This window comes from Sciurus vulgaris (genome assembly GCF_902686455.1).
Source record: "Sciurus vulgaris genome assembly, chromosome: 3".
NCBI lineage: Eukaryota > Metazoa > Chordata > Mammalia > Rodentia > Sciuridae > Sciurus > Sciurus vulgaris.
In genome coordinates, this window is record NC_136463.1 from 135,626,858 (window position 1) to 135,652,685 (window position 25,828).

The 25,828-nt window shown below is 35.1% G+C and overlaps 1 protein-coding gene across 2 annotated transcripts in view; it reads right to left on the bottom strand.

The window, feature by feature from the left end:
* Positions 1-23,996, bottom strand: part of PDE1A (phosphodiesterase 1A) — a 363,460-nt gene extending 339,464 nt beyond the window's left edge. The window contains exons 1-2 of one of the 2 annotated variants that reach the window (XM_079134553.1): positions 23,860-23,996; positions 23,522-23,632 (exon numbers count right to left, since the gene is read on the bottom strand). In XM_079134553.1, coding sequence (XP_078990679.1) covers positions 23,522-23,622 — 101 coding nt within the window. In that variant the 5' untranslated portion in view covers positions 23,623-23,632; positions 23,860-23,996. Of the gene's footprint in view, positions 1-23,521; positions 23,796-23,859 lie in introns of those variants that run through there. The other variant, XM_079134554.1, reaches the window with a different exon arrangement.
* Positions 23,997-25,828: the final 1,832 nt, after the last annotated feature.

Below are 25,828 nucleotides of genomic sequence, written 5' to 3' on the forward strand. Positions count from 1 at the left end.
ACAGGTATCAAAAAATGCTAAAATATTCCTATCTTTAAATTAAATAATCCTATTATGTTTAAATAACCAAAAGAGGGCAAAAAGGATATGGATATTTTATACTACCATTTACAATAGTAGAAGTAGAACACAATCAAAACTTTTTATAGTGTGAAATAAAATAAATGTTTACTATGCACTGAATAACTTATTCTATAGCTAGTAAACTCAAGAATTATATAAGAATCACTCACAAGTAAACCTACAAAATAAAGTCAAGCCACTGATGAGTAGAGAAAATGGCAATGTAACTCCAGGTTTTATTAAGTTGTCAAATGTCAAAAGATATTATTGAAACTGGTGAAGATGAAAGGAATGAGAATAAGAAGTTTCAGGGACAGTTTATATATATATATATGTGTTTATATATATATGTATATATATATATATACACACATGTGAAATTTTTTAAAAAATTTCAATGCTCTGACACAACTCAATTTCTAGATGTTTAGGGTAAGGAAATAGATTTTTGAAAATATATGCTTCAGAGTCTTCATCAAAATGTTACTGGTAATAATAAAAAAGTTGGGAATGACCTTGGTATCTGTGCAATTAAATATATTAAATAGACATTAAAAATGGCACTGTATCTGGGCACAGTGGCCCAGGCCTGTAATCTCAGAAGTTCAGAAGGCTTAGACAGGAGGATTGTGAATCCAAACAGCAACTTCATGAGACCCTAAGCAACTCATGGAGATCCTGTCCCTAAATAAAATATTTTAAAAATGGCAGGGGATATGGCTCAGTGTTCAAGTGCCCCTGAGTTCAATCCCTGGTACAAAAAAAAAAAAAAAAAAAAAAAAAAAAACCACCCATCTCAGGAGTCAAAGTGATCAGCATCCACTGTAATGATCAGAACTCCATGTTCTTTCAAAGTGAGTATTTTCCAGACTTACCCTCCCCATTTCCAAGGTCAGACCTCTTTCAGGTTAGAATTTCTTTCCTCCACAATTCTTTAACTTACAAGGCTCCAAGGGAAATTGATTAAAGAAGAAGGTACTGTTTTCTATAAAAGATGCAATTGGTTTCCTGTGTTGATTCCTATTAGACCCTCACTTCTTTTTTGTTAGGGGTCCTTTTTTCCCACAGGATTTTGGAGTTCTTTCCCCTATGGTCCTTTGACTGCAGTGTCCTCAGGCAGGCAATATTTGTCCTCTGCCTGCCACTAAGGAGTCCCTCCTTCATCCAGTGGTCCTCTCTGTGGGCTTGCTCTACACCTGCAGACAGTTATCTTAGGCAGAATCTTTTTTGAATTGGCATAGGTTGGCCTGCAGAAGAACACATGCCTCTAATGTTGGTAGCAAATCTCATGGCTTCTTTATTCTTGCTGACAAACAAAGGCAGCTGTATTCCTAGTCTCTTATCTTTGCACTGTTACTTGAGGGTGCTGAAGGTACCAGGACACTAACAACTCTCTCTCTCTCTCTTTCTCTCCAAATTAGTCCTGAAATCCTCCCTTTCAAATCGATTCAATATAGACCAAAGGAGGGATGACTCTAATGCCAGAGAATCCCTTCCTATATGGACAGTTTGGCATGTAGGATCTGGCTTTTTGTCACCTTTTGCATTGGTCTTGACTTTCCATGCCTCAGCCAAAGCCAAAATGGAAAGAATCTCATTTTTAATATGCTGTAACATGTGGGTCACAAGGGAAAGAAGGTAACGAGATTCAAAAGAAAGAACTCATTTTTTTGGAAGTTTGGAATGTAGATGGAGGAGTAGAAATCTTAGGTAGAATAATCTCATCTTAGTTAGAAGCAAAGTTACACCCCCAGAGAACCCTTAAAAGATGCAGGAAATAGAAACCCCAGGTGTTGAAGTCAGCAAGAGTAGGACTGGAAGTAGAGTATGGTTGAAAGTCTATAGAAAGAGAAGGTAGGCCCTATCTTTAGGACCAGCTACTACTGTTCCCACATCCTTATGGAAAACTGGATGTTTATTTTTTGGTGAAATTAAACCACAGAGGTAAGAGAGATATAAACTTGTATACTTTAAAATTAAGTAAAAACTACATAGTGGATGGCATTGACCCCAACTTTTTTCCTCACTGATTTATAGAATGGATGCATCAGGACTGAAGCATCCCAAAGGAGATTAGATTATTTTCCTATCAGAGAAATAAACAGCTTCAGAGAAAGAACTGTGAATACAATTGGTGATCACCCAGTTGAATGGTCAAGCCCTACTGAGGGCTTCATCAAACAGTCAATTCACATTGAACATTAATCACATTTTTAATATTTCTAATATCTCTCTTAAATGTGACAAGGCAATCAGGAATTATCTGACCTCTGAGGAAATCTTTGGTTTTCTGTTTGTTTTTTAATGATGAGGTTTGCTATGTTGCAAGACCAGACTGGTCTTGATCTTGTGATCCTCTTGGGTCACTGGGATTACAAGGGGAAAGTCTTTACTATGAAAGATACACTGAAACAAAGACTCAGAAAAGAGGAACTTCACAAAAAAGACAACTCATATAGAAGGAAAACTGTTAGTCAATCAAAATTAATTTCACAGCTCTAAAATTGTTATGAGCATAACAAAAGTATCGAGTGCTATAAATAAAAATCAATCAAAATAAGAATGAGTATCAGAAGGATGGAAAAATAAATGTTAAAGCTTTGGAAAAAAACACTTTAGACAAAAATTAACAATAGAAGAACAAATACAAGAAAACTCTGGGTTTAATCTTAGAATTGCAACATAAAAATGCCAAAAAGAAAGAATAAAGAAAAGAAAAGGAAGAAAATTATCAAATTAAAAGCATAAAGAAATTTCCCCAATCTGAAAGCTATGTTTTTCCAGATGGAAAGAACCAATCAATTTCCTAGCATAAAATTTTTCACATCCACTTATCAGAGAAAACATTCAGCCCTTGTTTTTTGGGGATTGGCTAAATTTCACTTAGCATGATATTCTTTCCAATTCCATCCATTTATTTGCAAATGCCATAATATGATGTACTCCATTTGTGTACAGTGAATCAAAATGCAGTCTGTAAATAAATAAATAACTTTTTTAAAAAAAGTTTTCACACAAGGTTATTACCATGATAGTACAGAAAAAAAAAAAAAAAGAAATCATGAAAATTCTTGGATCACAGGGGTTGGAAAAACATCCATAAAGAGATGAGGATTGATTGGTATTTGAATTCTTGGTAGCAATACTGAAAGCTAAATGATAGAGGATCGCTATCTACAATGTTCTGGAAGAAAATATTTTTATCTTATTATTTTAGAGCCAAATTAATAATATCTAAATAAAATAAATATATTTGTGGGTAGAAATTACATTAAAAACTTAATTCCCAAGTTCCTGTCTCAGGAGCTGTTGGAGAAGTCCATTGGATAAATGAGAGTAAACCAAGAAAAATAGGATCCAAGAAACAACAGACCCTTAAAGGTGTTGAAGGGATTTCTCAGGAGAGCAAAGGACCCACGTAGCTTGCCTCAGGCTTTGGAGAGTCCTGGAGGGACCTGGGAGACAAAGACTCAAAAAAGGATGTTTCCAAAAAGGAAGTAGGATAGGAAGAGCACATGATGTGTATGAAAGAATGGGAAACACACTGAGGGGTATTTTATAATTCTTTTGGGGAATTGGAACAAGTGATAGGTTGCAGTAATTGAGGTCAACAAGTTAACAATTAAAATGAGATCTTAATTAATTCTAAGAAAAAAATAAAGAAACTACACTCTATTAGGAAACATATTCACATTTCAGAGCTTGGCTCAGAAGTGAAGTCATAGTATTATAAGGATCAGCTAGCTATCGATTCACTGCAATGATAATGGAACTGTATTGAAAAGATTAGGAGAAGCTAAGTCAAGAGGGTGTTGGCCAGAACTTGGTCTAAAAGGCTAAATTTTCATCCACAGATATCTGAAATCAGTAAATAATGTTTAAAATAGATAAATTAAGAGACATCTACATACAATTGTCATTTTAAATGTGGGTGTAAATTTAGGAAGAAAAATCAAAAGATGAATGTTGATGTCTCAGGAAGCAGACCTGGGAAACACCAAAGGTTGGGAAAGAAAACTCTTGTTTTTATCTTATAATATTATTTTATTTCTCTATTAAAAATCAGAATTAAATTTTGAAAGCAAAGGTGCTCCTTAATGTAAAGGATTGGTACCAAAGTCAAATTTTATATTTCTTTACAGACCTAGAAAAAGTGTGTGACTGACAGTTTGGAACATTCAAGTACAGCTTTAATAGCAGAGTAAACAGGAGCCATGCAGACCCAGATAACCTTCCATCAATCCTCAGCAGGAAGAAAAGCAGGAGACAGGAGCTCCAGGGAATGAGAAAAAAATTAAACTTGCCAACCAGAAAATGAACAGTATTGCCTAGAGGGACTTCCTATAAAGGATCCAAGAATTTCAAGAATTATTTTGGAAAGCTTCAGTAACTTGGCTGCAGGAAACAGTTGGGTATCCTTACCTACCCACCCTCAGCCCCAGGAAGTTGCTGGTACACCCAAGAGATGCCTGCACTTACATGTTTATTGCAGCACTCTTCATAATAGCCAAGATGTGGAGTCAACAGTGGTGTCCATGGACAGATGAATGGATAAAGAAAATATGGTATATACACACCGGAATATTTTTTGGATGTTAAAAAAAAAAAAAAGAAATTCTATCATTTGCTTTCGCATGGATGAAACCAGAGGACATTGTTAAGTGAAATAAGCCAGGCATAGAAAGACAAATACCACGTGGAAGCTAAACAGATTGATTTCCTTTAAGCAGAGAGTAAAATAGTGGACACAAGAGGCCTATAAGGGGAGAAGGAAACAAGAATAGAGGTTGGATGACAGGTACTCCTAAAACAGTTACATAGAGGAATAAGTTCTAATGTTCTATGGCACAGTAGGGTGACTATAGTTTAAAAACTTAATTGTATTTTTATAAAAATCTGAAAGAAAGGAGTTTACAGCTTCCCACCACAATGATAAATATCTAAGGCAAGGAGAAAGCTATTACCTTGATTTGATCGTTACATACCATATACATGTATTGAATTAGCACACTGTACTCCATAAATTTGTGCAATTATAATGCATCGATTAAAAAAATTCAGATCAAGGATATTTACAACTTTCCTCATTCCCATGTAAACCCTAAGTTTACAATGAAAAACAAACACACATTTGTTTGCAGTTAGAAATAATAATAATAATTACTGCAGGGGTAGGCAGCCTGGAACTAAACTTTAAAAGCAACCCTGCCTTTCCAAATAAGAAAATTGGCACAAATTTCAGAAGGTTAATTTTTAAAATATCAACATAACTGACGTGATTATCATCAAATTCATTTATTGTATAAAGTAGAAGATTCAGTTTCCTGAAATAGATGTAAAAATCTATCCATAAGTGACCTTTACATTGAAATTTTGTAAGTTTTTAATATATCATGACCCACCAAATTCCATATACAATGATATTGTGATAAAATTTTTTTTAAAATTCAATGACTTTTATCTTTCTTCAAGTTAATCAACACAAAAGTACAGTTATTGAATATCAGTTGCATTTACACCCAGAAACATAGTTATATATCATTATTTCATGTGTGTGTGTACATATGTATGTTTGTGTGCCACTAATTTGTTGAAAAATTTCAGCCAAGGTAAACTTTACTCTTGGTAACAAAATCATCAGAGAATGTGACAGTTAGTTGCTCAGCTAGTGTGTGCAGACAAAGCAAATTGTCTCTCAGGAGGGAACTTTGAAAGTCTCGTTTAGGTCAGTTGAAGCTACTCTGACTGTTAAAAGAGAAACAGAAACCCTTGGGTAGAGAAGCAATCTCCGTGTCTCTGGTTCCAACCTTATTTTACAAGGGTCCTGCATTGCCTGTGTGCACTCTTGCTACTGCTCCACACATTAAAAATTACCATCCTCCACCATCAAAGCCACAAACCATAGAACTTTAGTCCCTGAAGAAAGGTGAGAGCCTCAGACACTCTGAGAAGTTCAAGTGTCTCAGGAAATTTGATTTTCTTGACCAAACACGGTCTCATTAATTTCTGAAGCCAATTTTTATTGTCAAGCAGGCGATGTTTAAAAGACTGTTGTCAAGGAAAAGCATCCTAAATTTAGATCTGCCAGCTTTGTTTTCTTTGCAGGAATGGCCATGCTTCCAACAGCCTCTTCTGTTTTGAAGCGAAAACCTAGTAACGAAATGCAAAGGAGCTCAAGAGGTTTTCAACAGAGGGGAAAAAAAACCGAAATTGCCTATATATATATTCACTTCACAAGTTGTATTTCTTGTGTAAGCTTGTCTACACATAATATGCGTTTATTATATAATCATGGGCCTTTGAGAAGAACAAAAGATCTCTGATTCCAGTGACCCATTCCAGAAACTCTTTACCCCCTTTCTCCACCTCCAACCTATTGACCTCACCTAATGATTCACTGCCCATCATTCCCCTCAATTTCTCATTCCTCTCTTCACCCAGCTTAGATCTCACATTCAATCAAGGCTTAATGCCTTTAAAGAGACCCTCAAACCACAGTTTTCCCTCTCTTCCTTCATCTCCCTAGTGTTTTCTAGCAAAATAGGACTCTATAATCCTGTCTACATCTACTGTGATGCTGCAAGGAAGTGGCAGAACTGAATGCAGCTGGAGGAAGGCACACAGGGAGACTGAGGTCACCTTAAATACATGACAGTCACACTACCTGTCATACTACCATGTTTCCTCCTCACACTCATCTCTCAGAGGGATGTTTCCACCTCAAATGCCACTCCCCTGCCTCCTGTTCAAGGTCTGCAAATAGCCTATTTCCTTTCACTGAGAATATAAAAGTAATCAGAGGGATTTATCACCATGTTCTCACAAACCTATTAGCAAATGCTCACATTCTGCCCTCCCTCTATTCTGTCTCTCTTTCCTTTTGACTCTCTCTCCCCATTGATTTTTCACTTCCTCCAGAATCCCAGTGATCAGAGTCCTAACAGAAATCTCTAATACTGTTTTCCACAGTTAACAAACTCCTTTACCTTCAAATTCTCCCCTAGTTATCACCTGACCTGTGCCATTGCCTTTAAAGAAAATGCTTTCAAGGGTCAGCAGTACATTCTACCTACTTCACTTTCAATCCACTTCCACCCAGTCCTGAGTGGATTTTCGTTCTCACCATTTCATTTGAGAGTCTCCTCAAGATTGCTAAAGACCTCCACAATATAAAAATCAATAGACAGTGCTCTGTCCATGTTACCTGACCTCTCGGCAACATTTGATATTCTCACTTTATGAAGAATAGTCTTCTTTTGACTTTCAGAATGCTATGTCAAACTGGTCATTCCTCGGTCTTCTTTATTGTTAGTGTTGAAGTGTCTGAGAGCTGAACCTGTGATTCTCTTCTCAGACCAATTTTAACTCCCTGGAGTTATCACCTAGTGCTATGACTTTTAAATACATTTACATATTGACTATTCTAAAACATGTGTTTAGTTCCACTCCCTCCATCTGACTACCTGTCATTTACTTGTTCCGGCCACTTGAAGGTCTAATGGATATCGAAATGCATGGTTCAATTTTGCAGCAAAACCCGACCTGAACAAATGAGATGACATGTATTGTCTTCATTTAAGTGACAACTTAGCTGTATTTTTGCAGATATATTTTAGGAGTGCTATCCCAGACCACACTGGAAATATTGTTTTTTTGGAAAACATAACTTATTCCCTTTCTAAAATCTGAAACATTATAAATTTGCATCACCTCTGGGCCCAAGTATTTAGTCTATGGGACCCAGACTCACTTGTTCAGGTAATGCACACACACACACACACACACACACACACACACACATACACACACACACGCATGTGATATTATGCCCTATTCTTCCTACTGTTCACATGCTACATTCTTTTTATTAGTGAATCCAGTCACTGCTGATTTTAAATATGTCCTGAATATGCATACAGTAATCCCTTCTAATCCCCAGTTTTACCTTCTGTTGTTTCAGTTGTCTGAAGTCAACCACTGCCCAAAAATATCAATGGGAAATTCCAAAAATAAACAATTCATAAACTTTCAATTGTGCATTATTCTAAATAGTATGGTGAAACTGCATGCCATCCAACATTGTCAAGCCTGGGATATGAATCATCCTTTATCCAGTGTATCCATTATGTATATAAAACTCACCTACTAATCACTTAGTAGCACTCCTGGCCATCAGATCAACTGTCATAGTATCATAATTCTTGTGCTCAAGTAAACCTTATTTACTTAATAATGGCCTCAAAGCACAAAATAGTGTTTGTAGCAATTTATTACACTATATTGTAATATTTAACCTTTTTATTAATTTTTGTTATTAACCTTCTACTGTGCTTAATTTATAAATTAAACTTTATCATAGTATGTATGTATAGGAGAAAACAGTACATGTAGGGCTTAGTTTAGATCTCCTCTGGATGGCTTCTTACCACTGCCATAGGTCCAATTTCACCAAAGCTACCAAACCTTCCCCTGGACAACTGCCATAGCCTCCAAACATATCCTCCTGTTTCAAATCTTATCCTTCCTTGACTCCCCACTCCTCAGTGTTATTTACCACAAAATGGCCATAGAAGTCATCTTAAAATATAAGGGAGATTGTGCATCCCTGTTGCTACAAAGCTCCAAGGGTTTCCCATCACATGGGATATAACATCCTCACTTCTTATAGAGTTTAGTTGGATCTTTAGATAATCTGTACACTCAGCTCTTCCCTCTCCCTCGCCTGCCCTCTGACTCCACTGTCCTTATCATTTTTTTCCTCAAACATAACAAATGCACCCTGGCTTGGTTTTCTGCCCTTGCTTCTTTCTGCATAGGACCAATGCATCAGTCCTCTTTGCTTCTCTAAGGACCCTTGTCACAAGTTGCTGTCACAGGAAAATCTTCCCTGACCACTCTTCTAAAATAGTCATTTCTTAAATTCCCAGGAAATTTGTTGCCTGTCTTACCCTGTTTTGATTAAAATTACATTTATTTATTATTTATGTATTTATTTTGCTTCTTTATTACCCATCCTCATCATCAAAATGTTAACTCTATGAAGGTCAGGTTCATTTCTACATAGTTTATCATTATATGTCTAGTGCCTAGAATAGTGCTGGAACTCTCCATGTGTCTAGTGAGTATTTGTTGAATGAACAAATAAATTGTCAACTAAGTTGAGTTAATGAAATAATATTAGTCTACTTTTCAAAGTACTTCAATATTTTTCACAGGGGCTAGGATAGTCTGAATGAACTTGGACTACAACTTTTTTTTTTCTCAATGATTTTCCAGATAGTTCTAATCAGTGACTAAGATTATCATAGGATGACTCACAATGTGTAAATTAGTATCTACTTCTATACCCATCCATAAGACATATACTTAACAAAACTATTTGACTTTACCCAAGAAGACTTTTTTTTTTTTAATTCTCCAATTTTACTGTAAATTTAAACTTTCTCTTTCTTGAGAACCTAAGATTAGTTAAAAAGTGTTTCTAAATCCAAGGTGCTCTAAAGTGATTCCAGATTATTTCTGGTTTTCCAAGTACCCTCAGTAGATCTATCAACTTAACAAATTACAGAAAGTCTATATTGTGCAAATTTGGCATAGCAATAAAAAGTAGGATGGAGATTGTAGCTCAGTGGTAGAGCACTTCCCTACCACACATGAGGACATGGATTCAATCCCCAGCACCACAGAAAAGAAAAGTGAAGAAATGCAAAAAGAAAGCAAAACAAGACATAAAAATACCACTATTTTGTCATGTTTTATTTAGCAAACAATTTACAATAATGCATTTAAAAGTAAACTAGAGGGAAATCACATCCTTAAATTGAATCTTATTATTTTTGGTTGTAACTGTCAGTTTGGAACATTCTCAATCAATAAGCACATATGATCTTAATCCATGGTTCCATTTTGCTTAGATTTGGATAATCTTTTAAAGGGAAGCATTTTTTGATAGACTCTTTGCAAATATTTATCTGTAATTGAAATATGATTTGTATGACAGGATGAAGTCAGAGAACAAAAACATTTTACATGTCAGTATGAAGATGGCAACTTTAGTTAAGCTTTGTCACATACTTTGAATATATTATATGTCTGGAAAGGAAATGTAAGAACTGTTAAAATGCTCAATTACTTTGGAAATTTTCAAGATTACCTTGCCTTATATGTTTCTCTTTAATGAGAAACTTGCAAGGAGAGAATCAGTCTTCAGCTCAGTAGTTGACAGGGAACTTAAGCTGGAAAACTGATATTGAAGTATTTAGCCTGACGGCCTCCAAACCATCTCCTTCTGTCTGACTCATCACAGTTAGGAAACTTCAGCGAGCAATTGACTCTAGCAAGAAACACAGCAGTCTGCACTCACTACAAATCCCCAGGCTTCAAGGCCACTGGGGGCCAGATTTTCTAATCACTAATCACAGAAAGATCTTCCAAACATAATCCCAATTATTCAGATATATCACAAAAGAGCAATTTGAGTTTGCCTGGATATGAGTGATAGAGAACTTAGGAAGTTATAATCTGGAGTAAGTTTTTGTCACTCAGTCTATGTGTGAATGCCCTTTGCATTCTGCCCACTACTGAGTTCTGTAGGGTCAGCTTTACCTCAATTTTATCTTTGGCAAAGGAATGAGGAAAAAGCAAACACATTGTTTTGTACATGGTTGTATCACAAAAGTAGTTCACAATAACAGCTGCCATGGGTAGATGCTTGTTCTGTGCCAGGCACAGAATGTGGGTACCTTGATTACATTATTTTTATCACTTACAAAAATCCTTCTAAGACTATTCAAGTTCCATTGAAAACAGGTTGATTTTCCTTTTTATTGTTGTTGTTTGGTCTGTGATACAGTAATATTCCCAATGATCTCTACTGGAAGGTTTTTTCCCATCCTTTATTCTCTTTATTTTTCCAGAAGCAGCTGAAACCTCCTCCACACAACTTGCTTGACATTCCAGCCTGAACTAATGTTGCTGCTGAACAATTGTAACTTTTATCAGCCACACCACTCAAAAGGAAAATGGTGACATTGCCTTATCATTGTCCTTTGTAATACTGAGCCATTTTTAAGTTTTTACTTTATGCCACGTTCTGTCTAGGCACTGACTATACAATGAGCAGAATTTCACCTCTCCTCTCTTGTTACCTCAAAGCAAGGTTGAAGGATTATCTAGAAGGCAGAACAATTAAATGAACAATAACAATAAAACATAAAAGTCAGTTAGAAAACCTGGAAGGGTCACCTAGTCTAGTTTCAGATAATCAGGAGTATTTATCTGACTTCAGCGATACTCTGACTAAATCGCAACTTTTCTACTTGGTCTTTTGGAAATTCAGTTTTAGCATGATTGCATTCTCCTAGACACTTCCCCTTCACCAGTCTATATTTCTTTTACATTTAATTGAAGTCTTTTGACCATAAATCCCTTTTTCCTGTTTTTTTCTTTTTTTTTTTTTTTTTTTAAAGACTTCCTCAACACTTGTCTTCACTAAAAAGATTTCTGGTTTGGTACAGAATGTACAATTATTACTCTACTTTAAGACCAGAAGTATAAACTCAGATTTTACTTTAATTCACAGGAATACTGGGGAAATTTAGTAACAACAAAATTAATGGTATTTGTTCAGTTTTAAACAGCTATTTTACGTAAACCATAAATTAAGAAGACAAAGCAATATTTAATGCCAAAAATAAAGTTCTAATTCTTTTATATAATCAAACCAATTGCATAAGGAATCCAGAGAAAGGCAAGGAAAAACACTGATCAGATTGCTTTCTTATCAACTCTATGTGTTACAAAACAATAAATGGTAAAGAAAAACAGATGGTAAGATATGATTGAAAAATGGGAAAATCCGTACTGAATTGAGGATTAAATTGTTAAAAGGTGTTTTACAGCATAGCATCATTTAATGATGGTCGGTTATGCATTGCTTGCTCACAAAATGGAGCTGGCCAAATAAGCTGCCGTCTCACAGATGTGACTCCTTCCAATTAACTCTCTAAAAATTAACCAAGCTTAACCAATATGGTAAAGTGATATACACCCTAAATCAGCTCTGAGCTGTGAAGTTGTTCCTGTCCTACTTCTTGGCTTTCCAAAATTTTTTTAAAACCCTTCTCTCTCTTTTTTTCCTTCTATTTATTTCTTTGGACCAATTGAAACAGTAAATGCTTCTGAGCTCATGAATACAAAAACTGAGGTCACTGTTTCCTTACCCTCTCTTACATCTAGAAAGATAATCTTGTATTGAAGTGGTTTGAACAATGGAAGAAATATGTAGGTGGGGAGGAATAAGATGCATACCTCCACTTTATCCTTTTTCTTTGTGGTTGAAGAGAAGAGGCCTAGTAGACTGGGAACTGGGCCTTCCCATGCCCTGTGTGACCTGTTGTCAGGGAAACAGGATGTGTGGAGAGCCCTGGCCTTTCTAGTGCCTGTTGCTAGGGTAACAGGCTACAAACCATCTTCTTTTATGCAACTATGCAGCTTCCCTGCCTTACTCTATAACTTCACTTCAATATTATGGGAAATTATATTTGTTTGCCAAAAATCTAAGAGCAATACAACTTCAATGCACCACCACTGAAAAAAAATGGTTTTGGAAGAAGTACTACAAGTGAAAATATGTCATTGATATTTGTTACTAATGAAAATAATATGGAGAAAAATTTTATTGGACTGACTTTCTAAAAAAAGGACCTCTTTTTTTAATTTTTATAATCTCTGAAATATTTATTCATAGTTGATTATGTCAGAGAAATAAATTATAGACGATAAAAGAGAAGGAGTGAATGATAGAAGAAACTATTGAAACTAGAGTAGAATTATACATAAAAATTTAGAAGCTAAGAGCAGATTATCAGTGTATATCAATTAACTTTGTTGTGTAATAATCTACTCCACAACTTAGTGGCTAATTAAGCAATAAATATCTATTATTTCCTCACAATTTGGAGGAGTTGGGTTAGTCCAGTCTGACTTCACTCACATGTATGGTAATAGATTGTCTGGTTGAACTGTGAAAAACTTGAGAAATTTAAAGAGATCTGCTGAAGAACAAAGCACAAAGAGGGCCACAGATACTTGTTCATCCTGGAACCAGTAGTTGGTACTGGAAATTTTGCAAGGTCTGAAGTTAGAAAGGAGCGCCCTAATCCATATACTAACCATCTCCAACTGCAGTCTACAAAAGGATAGGGTCTGTATTCTCTTTGGGAATAATACAATAGAATAAAGTCCACTAAGTTGATTTTTCTGAAATAAACCAAAGGAGTAAATGCTGCTCATTTTTCTTCAGTGAACCACCTTCCTGTGTGCCTAAAATTTTTTATAGTAGAGTAGAAATGGTAGCACAAGCAAGTATAAAATGCGTACTTTTAATCATTAGAATTCCTGTTTTTATTTGTACAAGCCAATAAAAAAAATGTTCAAGGATAGATACCTAGACTTTACTACTGGGCAGGGTTTTCTGCCTCTATGATTTGTGATGCCAAAGGACAAATAAATAGGAATGAGTTTGCAAAGGTCCGGGTTCTAAGGAGGAGCAAAATGTTTTAGGAAAAGTCAAACTCTCCTTAAAACGTTAGCTAGGAACTTTGTTCCAGTAAACAAACTGAAGAGGTAATGGTAGTACATGTCCTAGAAAAGGAGCAAACAGAACTGGGGGAGTGTCTAACATCTAAAGCATATGCCAAGTGATAACTCCCTCTGGTATTCAGCTTTGAGTATGCAGAGCTAGGCAAACAGATGGCAGGGCTGTGGAAAAATCAAAACAAGAGAATAGTTTTTAACTCCTGAAATGTCAGGTTTTATAGTGAGTCTTGAGTGTTAAGTAGAATTATCTAAGTCAAGGTTAAGTAGAATAAGTAAGTAGGGGCCTAAGAATCTGGACTTTACCCTACTAATAGTGAAACGCTGGCCAAGTCATTTAATGTCTTGGAGACTCCGTTTCCTCATCCAAAAAACTGGAGATAATTGTTCTGAGACATATAAACCCAAAGAAAAATCATTTAGAAAGTGTAAGGCACAAAATGCATTATGAGGTATGATTACAACCATGATTCAATCATCATGTGATTTTTTTAAAAAAACTGTCTAGACAAATCACAAATATGATTGATACCTAAGTGTATCATTTTTTAAAATCTTACCCCAAATACAATTATGAACCAATTCTTAGGAAGTTAAGTTTTATGTGGACCAAAATCAGCACACTGTTGCTTTTCTAGTAAGTTCATTTTTATTTTCTTACTAATTATCTGGCACCTGTTTCATAAGATCTCCTTGATCACTGTGCTGATGCAGTTTAGTTAAGGTTGACTTCTATTTCCTTCTCCTGAAGAATCCAGTGCTTAGAGATTTCACTAGTTTTTTCATGATCCATTGTAAACTTGTTTGAGATGTTATTAATAACAAAATTTTGACTAACAAAAATTATAAGCATTCTTGAATACTTGGGGGTTCTAAGGAGTAAAAATTCATATTTTAATATTTTATAAAATAAAAAAATAAAATGTCTATAAATATCTTTTAAAAAGTATAGCTTAAAGGAGAAACCAAAATCATCAGAATGTTTTGTTGCTTTCCCTCTGATGGCCCATTATCATTTCCATGCCTTTCCTTAACTGTAGTTACTCATGTCCAGTACTAGCTCAGACCAGGTATGTGGAATAGGTGGTTCTCTATAGCACTACCATCTGTTTAATGATATTAATAAACAGCTTCTTTCATATCCAAAAAGTCTGTAGCAAGTCCTTTACTGTATGGTAATGTCATTTGCTCAAATAATTAAATTTTGTCTGCTGACTGAAATAAAATAAAGCTCAAAATCTAAAAAGATAATGGTAATATGTTCTAAAATAGGCTGAAGGATGGATATAACACATGACAGTGATTTGGACAAGGACAGACATAGAATAATTTTTAAGCCAGAGTCACTCAGGAAATCAGTCTAGTCCTAAGTCATACACAAACTCCATACCAAGATTACCACAGGAAGTTGAAGTAAAGAAGCCATCAAGACAGCTCTACTGGTGAAACTCTCAAGGCCAGCCCACTCTCCTCCACTCTCTCTACAGCCTTAACCCCTGCCCCAGGGAAACAATTCCTCGAGTTTAACAGTTTTGGTGAAGTGAGACCTGTAAGCCCTTGTGAGGCTACTTCCCCTGGAAAAGTCGTCTTTCTCATCTCACACCTTTACTCTGCCCACTGACTACAATATGCATCTGATGAAAATACAGGATCCCGCTGTTGCATGTAGTATTAATAATAACAGCTAGAGTTTATTGAATTCTGAACACCATGCTAAATAATTTATAAGCATTAGTTTGTTTAATCTCCTAAATACCTGTGAAATAGGTAATGTTCTCACATTTTACAGATATTTGCATTTTACAGATAACGAAAGTGAGGCGTTGAAAAATCAAGCAACTAGGAGATCATACAGCTGTTAAGTAGTGTGGTTGGAATATACCCAAGAATGAATAAAGTTATGGGAATATTAATAATTACCATAATTTGCAGGCTTATTGTCTGCTCTGTACTATACTGCATCTGATATATTTTATTTATTTTTACTATTTTGATCTGGGAAATGTATGGCTTCCCTGATTTTACTGCTTTCAAGGGAAAGAACCTTCCACTGGAGAAGCCTTCTGGGCCTGTTTTGGCTGTTTTCACATTCTTTCATTGGAGTACATGCAATTCATTTGATTGGTGAATTGTGGAGAAAGAATTGGGCCTGGAGATGCAAGTTTTTCTTCTCTAGGTGCAGGGAAGAGATTTTGTGCTTGCAGAAAGTGTAGTCTCATCTGGTCCAGGCTCTGAAGTAGATTTAGGAGAAAGATTTGGCCCCCTGCTGAGGAGTCTACAGTTTGTGGAATAAGTTGAATTCAGAGGAGTCCCAGCTTATTTCACTGCACACTAAAGCATTATCTTCCAATGCAAGTTTAGTCTGCAAAAAAGATGATACTTCAATCTCTATTTATGGTACCTTTAAATCTATGCCTCACTTAATTCTGAATTTGGGCAGGATTATCATGTATTGGAAACCCTTCTCATCTAAACATCTTAGCTATCAATTTTGTTTATGTCCCAGTTAAAAAGTCACCTAAGAGAAGTCATCCCTGACTTTTAAAATATCTCCTCAAAGTAACTTGATCACATTACCTTGTGCATTTTTCTTCAGGTCACTTCTTTTTTTTTTTTTTTGAGATTTTATTTTTAATTTAATTTTAATTTAGAATAAAATTTGCTCTTTTGGTGTACAGTTCAAGGAGTTTTGACAAGTGCACAATTTTTTTCTAACCACAACTACAGTAAAGATACAGAATAATTCTCATCATCCTTTTTCCCCAAACTACACTTTACACTCTTCTTTGTGTGGTCAAACCTTCCTCCCCAACTCTTAACTTCTGTCACTGATTGCTCTGTTCTTCTTTTTATTTATTTATTTTTATTTTATTTTTACAGACTGTATTTTGATTAATTGTACACAAAAGGGTACAAATTTTCATCTCTATGGTTGTACACAATGTAGAGTCACACCATTCATGTAATCATATATATACATAGGGTAATACTGTCTCTTTCATTCAGATCACTTCTTACTCCATACTAACTAGCTTTTTTTATAATTCACTTTTTGTTGTTTGTTTCCTCTACTCCAAAGTAAGTTCTGCTAGGCACATTGGCACTTGCCTGTGATCTCAGCTGCTTGGGAGTCTGAGGCAGGAGGCTCTCAAGTTTGAGATCAGCCAGGAAACTTGGCAAAACCCTGTCTCAAAATACAATAAAAAGAGTTGGTGATGTAGCTCAGTGATAGAGCACTTGCCTAGCATGCCCTAGGCCCTGGGTTCAATCTTCAATATCACAAAAACGAAGGAAAAGAAAAAGCAAATAAGCTTCTGTCTAACATGGTACCTGACAATATACAATCAGTGAATATTTATTGAATGATGAATGAAATAATTGGATTTTAAAGAAAATAAAAGTGCAGTTTAGAGAAATTAATATTTTCTCCATGGTCACTGGCTAAAAATACAGGTGGTATTAAAAAATATCTGATTGACTTCAGAGTTCCATTTCTCTTTATCTTGTTTTATTTTGAGATGAGGTCTTCCTAAGTTTCCCAGGCTGGCCTCATACTTCCCATACTCCTGCCTCAGCCTCCCAAATAACTCAGATGATAAGTGTGCACCACCATGCCCAGCTCAGAGTTCAACTTTTTAATCTCTAGGGTATTCCAACTCAATCATCTTCATTATATAAACCATCATATAATGTTATCTAAAGATTGAGATTCATGGTACGTTATATATACATTCCAAAATAAGTTTTATTGAGGTGATATTCTTTAAACCAAATTAGTTTATGAGTAAAGGATAGATTTTTTAACTGATTTGCTTTTTTAATCCATCAAAAGAGTCACATATTCAATTCTGTAGGGAATGAGACTAAGATTGAGATTTATCAACAATTTCCAAGAAAGATAGGATAAGCATTTTCTTTAACATTTGAAGTAAATCCACTGTATACCCTCAATGTCAGAGCTTGGTAAGGAAACTGATGGTTTGGGTATATAAGCCAGAGTTAGATGGAGGTGTGTTGTTCAATGGCTAGGGTAAAGACCACAGAGTGATCTTATGTGTCACAGTGACCTTGGTCAGTCTCCACCTTGAGGGATGGCATGTCTGAGTGTGTGTGCATGTCTGCGTGTGTTTTTGTATATGATGTTGGAGGAAAGAAATGGTCTTTCTATCATCTGGTCCAGAAGCTATGGTTTAGTTTCTTATTGCTGCTGTAACAAATTTACCACAAACTTAGTGACTTAAAAAAAATCACAAATTATCTTCAATTCTGTAAATCAGAAATCTGATGCAAATTTTGCTCAACTCAAAGTATCAGCAGAACTGCACTCTTTCTGGAGACTATGGAAGGAGACTCTGCTTTCTTGTCTTTTATTATATCTAGAGGTTGTCTATGTCCCTTGGTTCAGAGTCCACTTCCCCGATCTTCAATGTTAGCAAAGATCGGTCAAATCCTTTTCACAATGCACCTCTCTTCTGTCTCTTTTCCACTTTCAGGAACCTTTGTAAAGGTTCTTATGGGTTAACCTGAAATCCAGGACAATCTCTTCTGTTTTAAAGTCAGTTTATTAACAACTTTAATCCCATCCCCTACCATAAGCCTCCTTTCCCTGGACATTAGGACATAGACATCCCTGGGGTGCCAAATAGTCTACCTGGTTTACAGGGCCCATGAACTAAATTTTAGAAACACCACTCTAAATCCTTCTCTGGTGATCTTTCTGGGTAACCATCCTGAGAATGTCATCTGTTTTTTTGTTTTGTTTTGTTTTGAAAGGGAAGTGAATAAGAGCTTTAGAGCTGGGCAGATCTATATTTAAGTCCAAGTTTCACCAGATGCTACCTGGACAACGAAATTAGGATACTTATGTCTAATGAAAATTGACAGGTCTAAATAAGAATACAATTTTTTTTTTTTTTATCTTCACAGTTCTGACAACTGGGAGATGATAAGCAAACATTATTCTCTTCCATCTTCTCTATTCCTATTCCAGCTGTGATTCTGATTCTATCTCCAATTCTCCAGGTTAGCTTTAGGCCCCAATTTGGCAGCCTGGCTGATTTTCCAATTTTCTAGTTAGCATCAGTATAAGATTCAGAATTTTATTGATTTGCAGTATTGATTGACTGATTGGCTTAAAAATATTTGTGACATGACTTCCTATGTGCCAAGTACTGTGCTAGGTAGTAGAGATCAAAGACCAAACACAATGAGGGGAACTTGATTGTTGCACTCAGAATCTATGGTCCAATAGGGAAGGTATATTTTATTAAGAAAGAGAAGTTTGGGTTATTTTATGAACCAAATATAGGAAAATAGCAGGGAGGATTTTCTTTGCACATGAATTTCAAGCAGAAATCTTTGAGCATTTCTTAATGGGATCCCTTGTTGACAACTCTTCCTGACAAAGGCATGCTCTGAGCCTTTACCAGGACATTTATCTTGCCTGGACCCAGCTACCCACTAAATGCAGAAACACCTTAAAGTCACTACAACACACAACTCCAAAAGCATCATGAGAACAGGGAAAACCTTGACTGAGAGAAAAAGAGAAATAATTAAAGATGAGCAAAGGGTCATACAGCATTTCAATGGGTCAACCTGGGGACTCATTGGGAGGGGGTCACAAGAGTGAGGATTGAGAGGAGACTTCGAAGCTTGAACAGGTGATCACAGGATCACAGAGATCCTATGAAGGATCCTAAACTGTTAAGTGAGGGCAATAGAAGGCTTTAAGGGTTTTAAGCAGAAGATTTTAAAGGGTCAAGTTTGTTTATTATCTATAATGCTGCTTCATCTTAAAATTTGATTCTAGTTCAGAAATCTGGTGCTTTCACCTTGTGTTATTCACATTTTTGCCAATTTTTATTCTAAATAAGTGTGCTACATCTTCTTGGTAATGAGAGCCTAGGTAACTTCATCTGAGAACTTTACAGCATACTGTCCTCTTTAACAGTAATAGCCATTTGGAATTAAAAAGCTATCATACTGTTCTCGCTTTCTCCTTCATTTTATGCTTCTGTACATTTTACCCTTCTTTATTAATGATCTTGTTTACCACCAATCAAAGAGAGAATAAGGAAAAAGAAAGTCAACTAGATGCCATTCAACTGTGGCATTCATGATTCTAATGTTAACATCTGGACGTTATTCAGGAGAGGAGAGACAATGTGGTATGTGTCTACACAGGTAAAATTAGAAATCAGATAGCAGGTTGATTTCTAACTTAAATTCTGACAGGTTCTAGTGCTACATTTAAAAAGTCTGAAGGAACTGGCAACAAGTACTAGGAAGTGGTAAATACTACATTTTTGTATAAAATTTATAGTTTTGAGCCTCTCAACCATTCCTCCCTTCTGTTGAACATCTTCAATTTAGTTGTTCCTACAACTTCATGTAATTTTCACTGAAATTTCTACTTGATCAAGTTTTCTGGAAATGCTATCTCAGATTAAAGTTCTAGAACAGCGACACTGGAAAAGAACAGCACTGCTGTTACTAAATACGATTAAATTTTAAATCCATTGTTATTAAGCATTTTGTATGTTAAAAGAAATAAACAACAGTACCATGACCCAAAAAGGCATCATTCCTAAAATTAGGAAAAAAAAAAATTAAACATGTAGCACAGTGGTAGAATGCTTGTTTAGCAAGCACATGGTGGGTTCAGCACTTACCACCACAAACAAATAACTAAAGTTTTCAAACTGACTTTCCATATGAGGAATAGTAAATTAACAATCTTTGTAAAGATAAGCAATAGATTACTTTCCTTAGTATATAAAAGGCAGTCTAGATTCCAGAGTCACAGGGAACTCTGAACAAGAAATTTCATCCAATGTTGAGACAGCATGAGATATCAGGAAGTATTTTTTAGTCCCTATACCATGGATAACTTATGGTCAAGTAAATGATTTTTTAAAAAAGTATAGTTTGTGAAGGACATGTTGTCATAGTTATTTGCTAATATTTCCACCATCATGGAAGATGAGTCATAGTGTAGAATCCAAACTGAGTGACAAATTACTGGTAGCAGAGGGATTGAAGATAGCAAAAGAAAAAAGTTGTAGCTATAAAAAGTAAATTAATAGATTAAAGCATAAAAGTCTTTATCAGAATGAGAGCAGGAAAACTTTCACCTTTGTTCTCAAAAGGAATGGCACCTCATTTTATATAGTGGTTCAAATATATGAAGGAGATTTAGAAGAAATTTAATGAATAAAATTAAATAAATGGTGAGGAAGAATTGATATTTTAGTTAATTTAACAATTTTCCCACATCACCAAATTTTTAAATTATTTTTATGTGCTTAAAAGAAAGTCTAAAATGTTACATGACAATCCTCAGGAAAGATTTTCTCTAAAGATTTTCCTGTAGTAGTCATGTTTTCCATACTTCAGGTATAATTGAAAAAACATCTTATTTCCATTTCTATTTTTATTTAGTCTCAAAATGCACATATTGTAAGCTCAGTTAAAAAGAGAATATCTTGCTGAAATATGTGAATGTATTTATAAATATAGATGTAGTAAAAGATGTAACAAAGATGTAGTAAAAGATGAAAAAAAAAATCGCTTTCCAAACAAATAAATGTCTAAAGGCCATCATTGGGTATATTTTAGCAAAACTAAGAAAAATTATTTCACAATTATTGATAAGCTTTCATGGGTAACATGATTTTAATTGCTCATATTTAAAAGCAGAATTCTAGGACTAGCAATTTTGATGAACTAAAATTCTGTTTAAGTCAATATTGCATTTTAAATAGGTAAGGCGTATCAGCAATGGAATAGGGAGTCCCTCATATCACTTCTTTGAGTGCAGACTACACAAAAGACCATAATTAAACAATTTGGTTGTCATTAGTAATGCAGATTTTAGATTTAGAGATTCTTGCTTTGACAAGCCTAAGCCTGAAATACTGAGAATGTCTTAAATCAAAGTACAAGTTAAAGTAATGGTACTAAAATGCAAATTTCTTCCTTCTTTGATACTAAAGCAGTCATTTCAGTCAGTTCAATAATAAAGACTGGAGAAAAAAAGATTAAGGTTAATGTTCATTTACTGACTCTATCTAGACAGCCCAAAATTAAATTAGCATATGTATATTGATATAATCTTGACTATCAATTCATGAAGCTCTACTGTTGAATGACTCTCAACCTCTTCTGAAACAAAATGACAGATTCCTCTTTGAGATCAATTGATAAGTGAAAGTCAGATATCTTAGCCCTAGTGTTAGGTCAAAACAAAATCGCTTTCTAAATTTCTTAAAGACTATACATAAATTCACCACCGCACAGCTTCATACCTTCAGGTAACTACAGAAAATTAGAACAAATACAAATAAAACATCCTGCCCTGCTAACAGGAAGAAAATCTAAAACATGTTGTAATCTGAAATACAGCCTTTCCAGTGCAGATGTTCATTCACTCATTAGGTTAGAACACAAATCATCTGATGACTGGTAATGTTTAATTTGCATCTATGCTAATTAATTTTGTGAGCTGTTATTTGCCTCAACAGGATTTCTTGTTTCTCTAGAGAATCTCTACACTGAAAAGCTCTAGCATCTACATCTTCTGTAGATCTTGCAGGTTAGTTTATTCAAATGCTATGAAGATGGCTTCCTTTTTAAAAGTTATTCTTTGCTAAATATTAGCATTGTTAGTGTGTCTTACACTCGTGCATTGGAATGCCACGTATTACTTGAAGTAGCAAGAAAATATAGAGAGCATTATTTAAATATAGAAACAACATTCAAATGGAGAAAAGTAGAAAGGATTTGTACTTCCAAAGTTTGATATAATTTTTCTTTTTCAAAAAAGTAGATATGAAAACAGTGACATTTATTTGTATACTGCATTTTGTAAAGTAGTATGTAAACACAGCATTAAAGACACAAATCCTAACGACAGACATCTTCACATGGTGTATATTCCTTTAACTGTTAATACAGGAAACACTCTAGTTTCCTTTGGGATCTGCAAAGACCCCAAGCAATTTCAATGGCATTTAATATTCATATTTCACATTTTTATCCAAATGTTAGATCTGATTTTTGAACTAGGACATTATTTTAAAAAAGCATATCAACATAATGTTGTACTGAAATACTAAGCAGGAGATAAATACACAACTATAAAAACTTAAAGATGTAAATACCAAGATGATAGCACTGCAATTAAAGTTTGACTCAGGTCATTACATTTCATACTTGACATAAATGTACAATTCTTAATCCATTTTATTAAAGGCTTTTATATACTATGAACTATTCTTTACTGTTAGAAGAAGCAAAAAGGCTAATTTACAGTCAAAACTCTAATAAGTTTGGCACACTTCTAATATTCTGACCCAAACATTTTTTTCTCATAGAAATATTATTACTTAAGACAAAGGATGAGCACAAGAGGCCAGGGTAAAATTATTTTTATCGTGTTAATTCTGACTTTGTTTTTTTTTTTTTTTTTTTCAAAATCTAATTACTGGTCTTATTTCTCTCTCTTACTTACCTTATTTTAGCAAGTGCCTGGCAAGCAGCTTTCCTAGTTACTGCTTTGCACACCTAAACCACATATTTAAGTAGAACATACAAAAAGCATAAAAGAAGCCATGTAGTGTAGCAGTGAAAGGACTTATCTAGGAGTTACCTTACTTTACACAAAATGTGCAGGTGCAAAAAACTATCCTGCTTTCAACAAGTTGTTAGCTGAGATGCACACATTTTAGAATTCAAGAGAAAAATCTTTCCAAAGGAAACACTATTTAACGAAGGCAGCTAGCACTCTACAATTAGTCATATTAATGGTCAAATCTGTTGTGGGGGGAATAATACAGAAACAAGTGAGGAGCTTACTCACATTCCTTTCAGGCGTTGCCACATTTTTTCAGTCTGTTCTCCTATGAGATACTTATAAGTGGTGTTTTCCAATTCTTCAATTTCTGTAGCAGTAGACCCCATGATGATGCTCCTAGGGCAATACAGTTACAGTCAGTTTCAGCAGCTAGAACAAGCATTCCTCAGTCCACTACAAATCTCAAGCAGTTATACAGTAGCATCTCTTATCTATCACAAAAATGCCGAGGTGCAAAGCTGAGGGAAGCCTCTGCCAGATTTGCTATTGACTTTGACAGGCATATCCACAGCTCACCACATCACCCCCCTCAAGCAGACAGCAGAATAAACAGATGCTCTGACCTCACAGGAACAATCCGCACATGTGAGCTGCTACTGTACTACTGACCGACTAGTGCTCAAGCTCTCCCCAAAAGCAGCTCATCTGTTACTGTTCTGTGCACTGAAGCGCATCAGAATTTCTACAGTTTACGAGCTCTATTATGCACGAAAGAAACGTGAATGACTTTCGCACTCCAGAAGAAGACGAATTCCTTTCTACCAGCGGAAGAAGGGCAGGATGTAATAAGAAAACAGATGGTAGGAACCAGTAGCAGCAACACCACCCTGAGAAAGAAGTGCCTGTTTAAATGCCAAGGTTTTTGTCTTTTAATTGATCTGGAACTGACACTTAGACATATATCATGCTCAAACAATAAATGCAACAAATATTAAGGACAACAAAGAAAAAATAGCACATAGAGCCATACAGAAGCAGATCACAGAGCTCCACAGGTTGTTATTGAGAGAATATGTACATCATCTGATGCTGTAATTATGCTATTCACCTTCTCCTAGCAACTCCACACAGTAGGTAACCGCCTATTTAACCAGGGGAAAACACGGCTGCAGCGCACAGCCTGCTCTGTGAGTCCTTTGGGGATTAGAAAAAGAATAAAATGAAATGAGTGTGAATTTGTGTGTGTGTGTGTGTGTGTGTGTGTGTGTGTGTGTTAAAGGAAAAGGGAGTGTTGTATGTATATGCATGTGTGTGTGTGTGTGTGTGTGTGTGTGTGTGTGTGTAAGACAGTGAGAGGAGAGGAGAGAAATTGATGCTGTGCTGCTTGTGAATTTTAGAAGACAAATGAGAGAAAGTGGACATAAAAGGAATCAGAACTGAGTTGTCTGCCAAGCTCCCAACACATGGCAAGCTTTCTTTGAAGCAAGCACAGACCTTGAGTATGAGCTTCATAATAGCTATTGCTATCTGTAAGCTGCTAAGAAAAATGTACATAAAACTCCTGCCTCTTGTTTGTTTGGAGACCAGATGTAGTTTTTATTCCTCCCTACAAGAAAACTTGCCTGTAACCTTGAGATTTATGGTACAGGTGTTCAAAGGGGATAGGTAATAATATTTATTGTTTATGGGTATTTCCTATGACAGACACTGTTCTGAGTACTTAACATACATTACCCTTTTAATTCTTAAAAAATTTCCCTAAGGTAATTAATATTCCCATTTAACAGATTTAAAGCCAATTCTTTAAAGTAGGAAATGTTACTTTATTATCAGGAGTTTTCCAAAATAAGATTATTTTTGTTCATCCAAGTTATATTAATGGCATCTACTAGTCAGAGTCATAATGTTTAAGTAAAAAATACCTTTGAAAATATTATAGCAAATGTCTTCTCATTTAAAAATTAGAGGAGATTAAAGCAAGGGAGCTTCAGTTTTATTTTCTCAGACAAGATACTTCCAAAACTCAATCTGAATTTAATGTCATTAGCTAGTGGACAGCATTATATAGTCAAACCTCACTTTTATGAGCATTTAACAGAATTGTGAGAAATAACTTCATCTTTGCTCTGAAACTACCAATTTTACCTTCACTGTGCCTTCATTTATAATCCTAACTTCATTCATTTAATAAGCTCTTACCTGATTTTTCTTTAATGAGATAGTTAACAAACATCTGAATTCTGCTTTCCGAAATAAATCATAACCAAAAATCTGCATAGAAGCAAGCACTCTCAATTATTTTACAAGCTAGGATACCAAAGTCCTTAAAGTCCTAAAATGATTTTTCAGCTCACAAAATGATTTTTTACATATGTCATGAAATTTCAAGTCCTTTCATGGGTCAGCTTACCAGTAAAATTGCAAGGTGAAGAATGAGGTCCACTCTGCTCAATTATGTTTAGTGAATCTTACCCCATCAGTACAACTTATTTTTCCCCTTTATTTATTTATTTTTTTTTTACTATCACTTCTATTATATATTGATAGTCAAGTACTGTCACTTCTATCATATATTGATAGTCAAGACCTTTG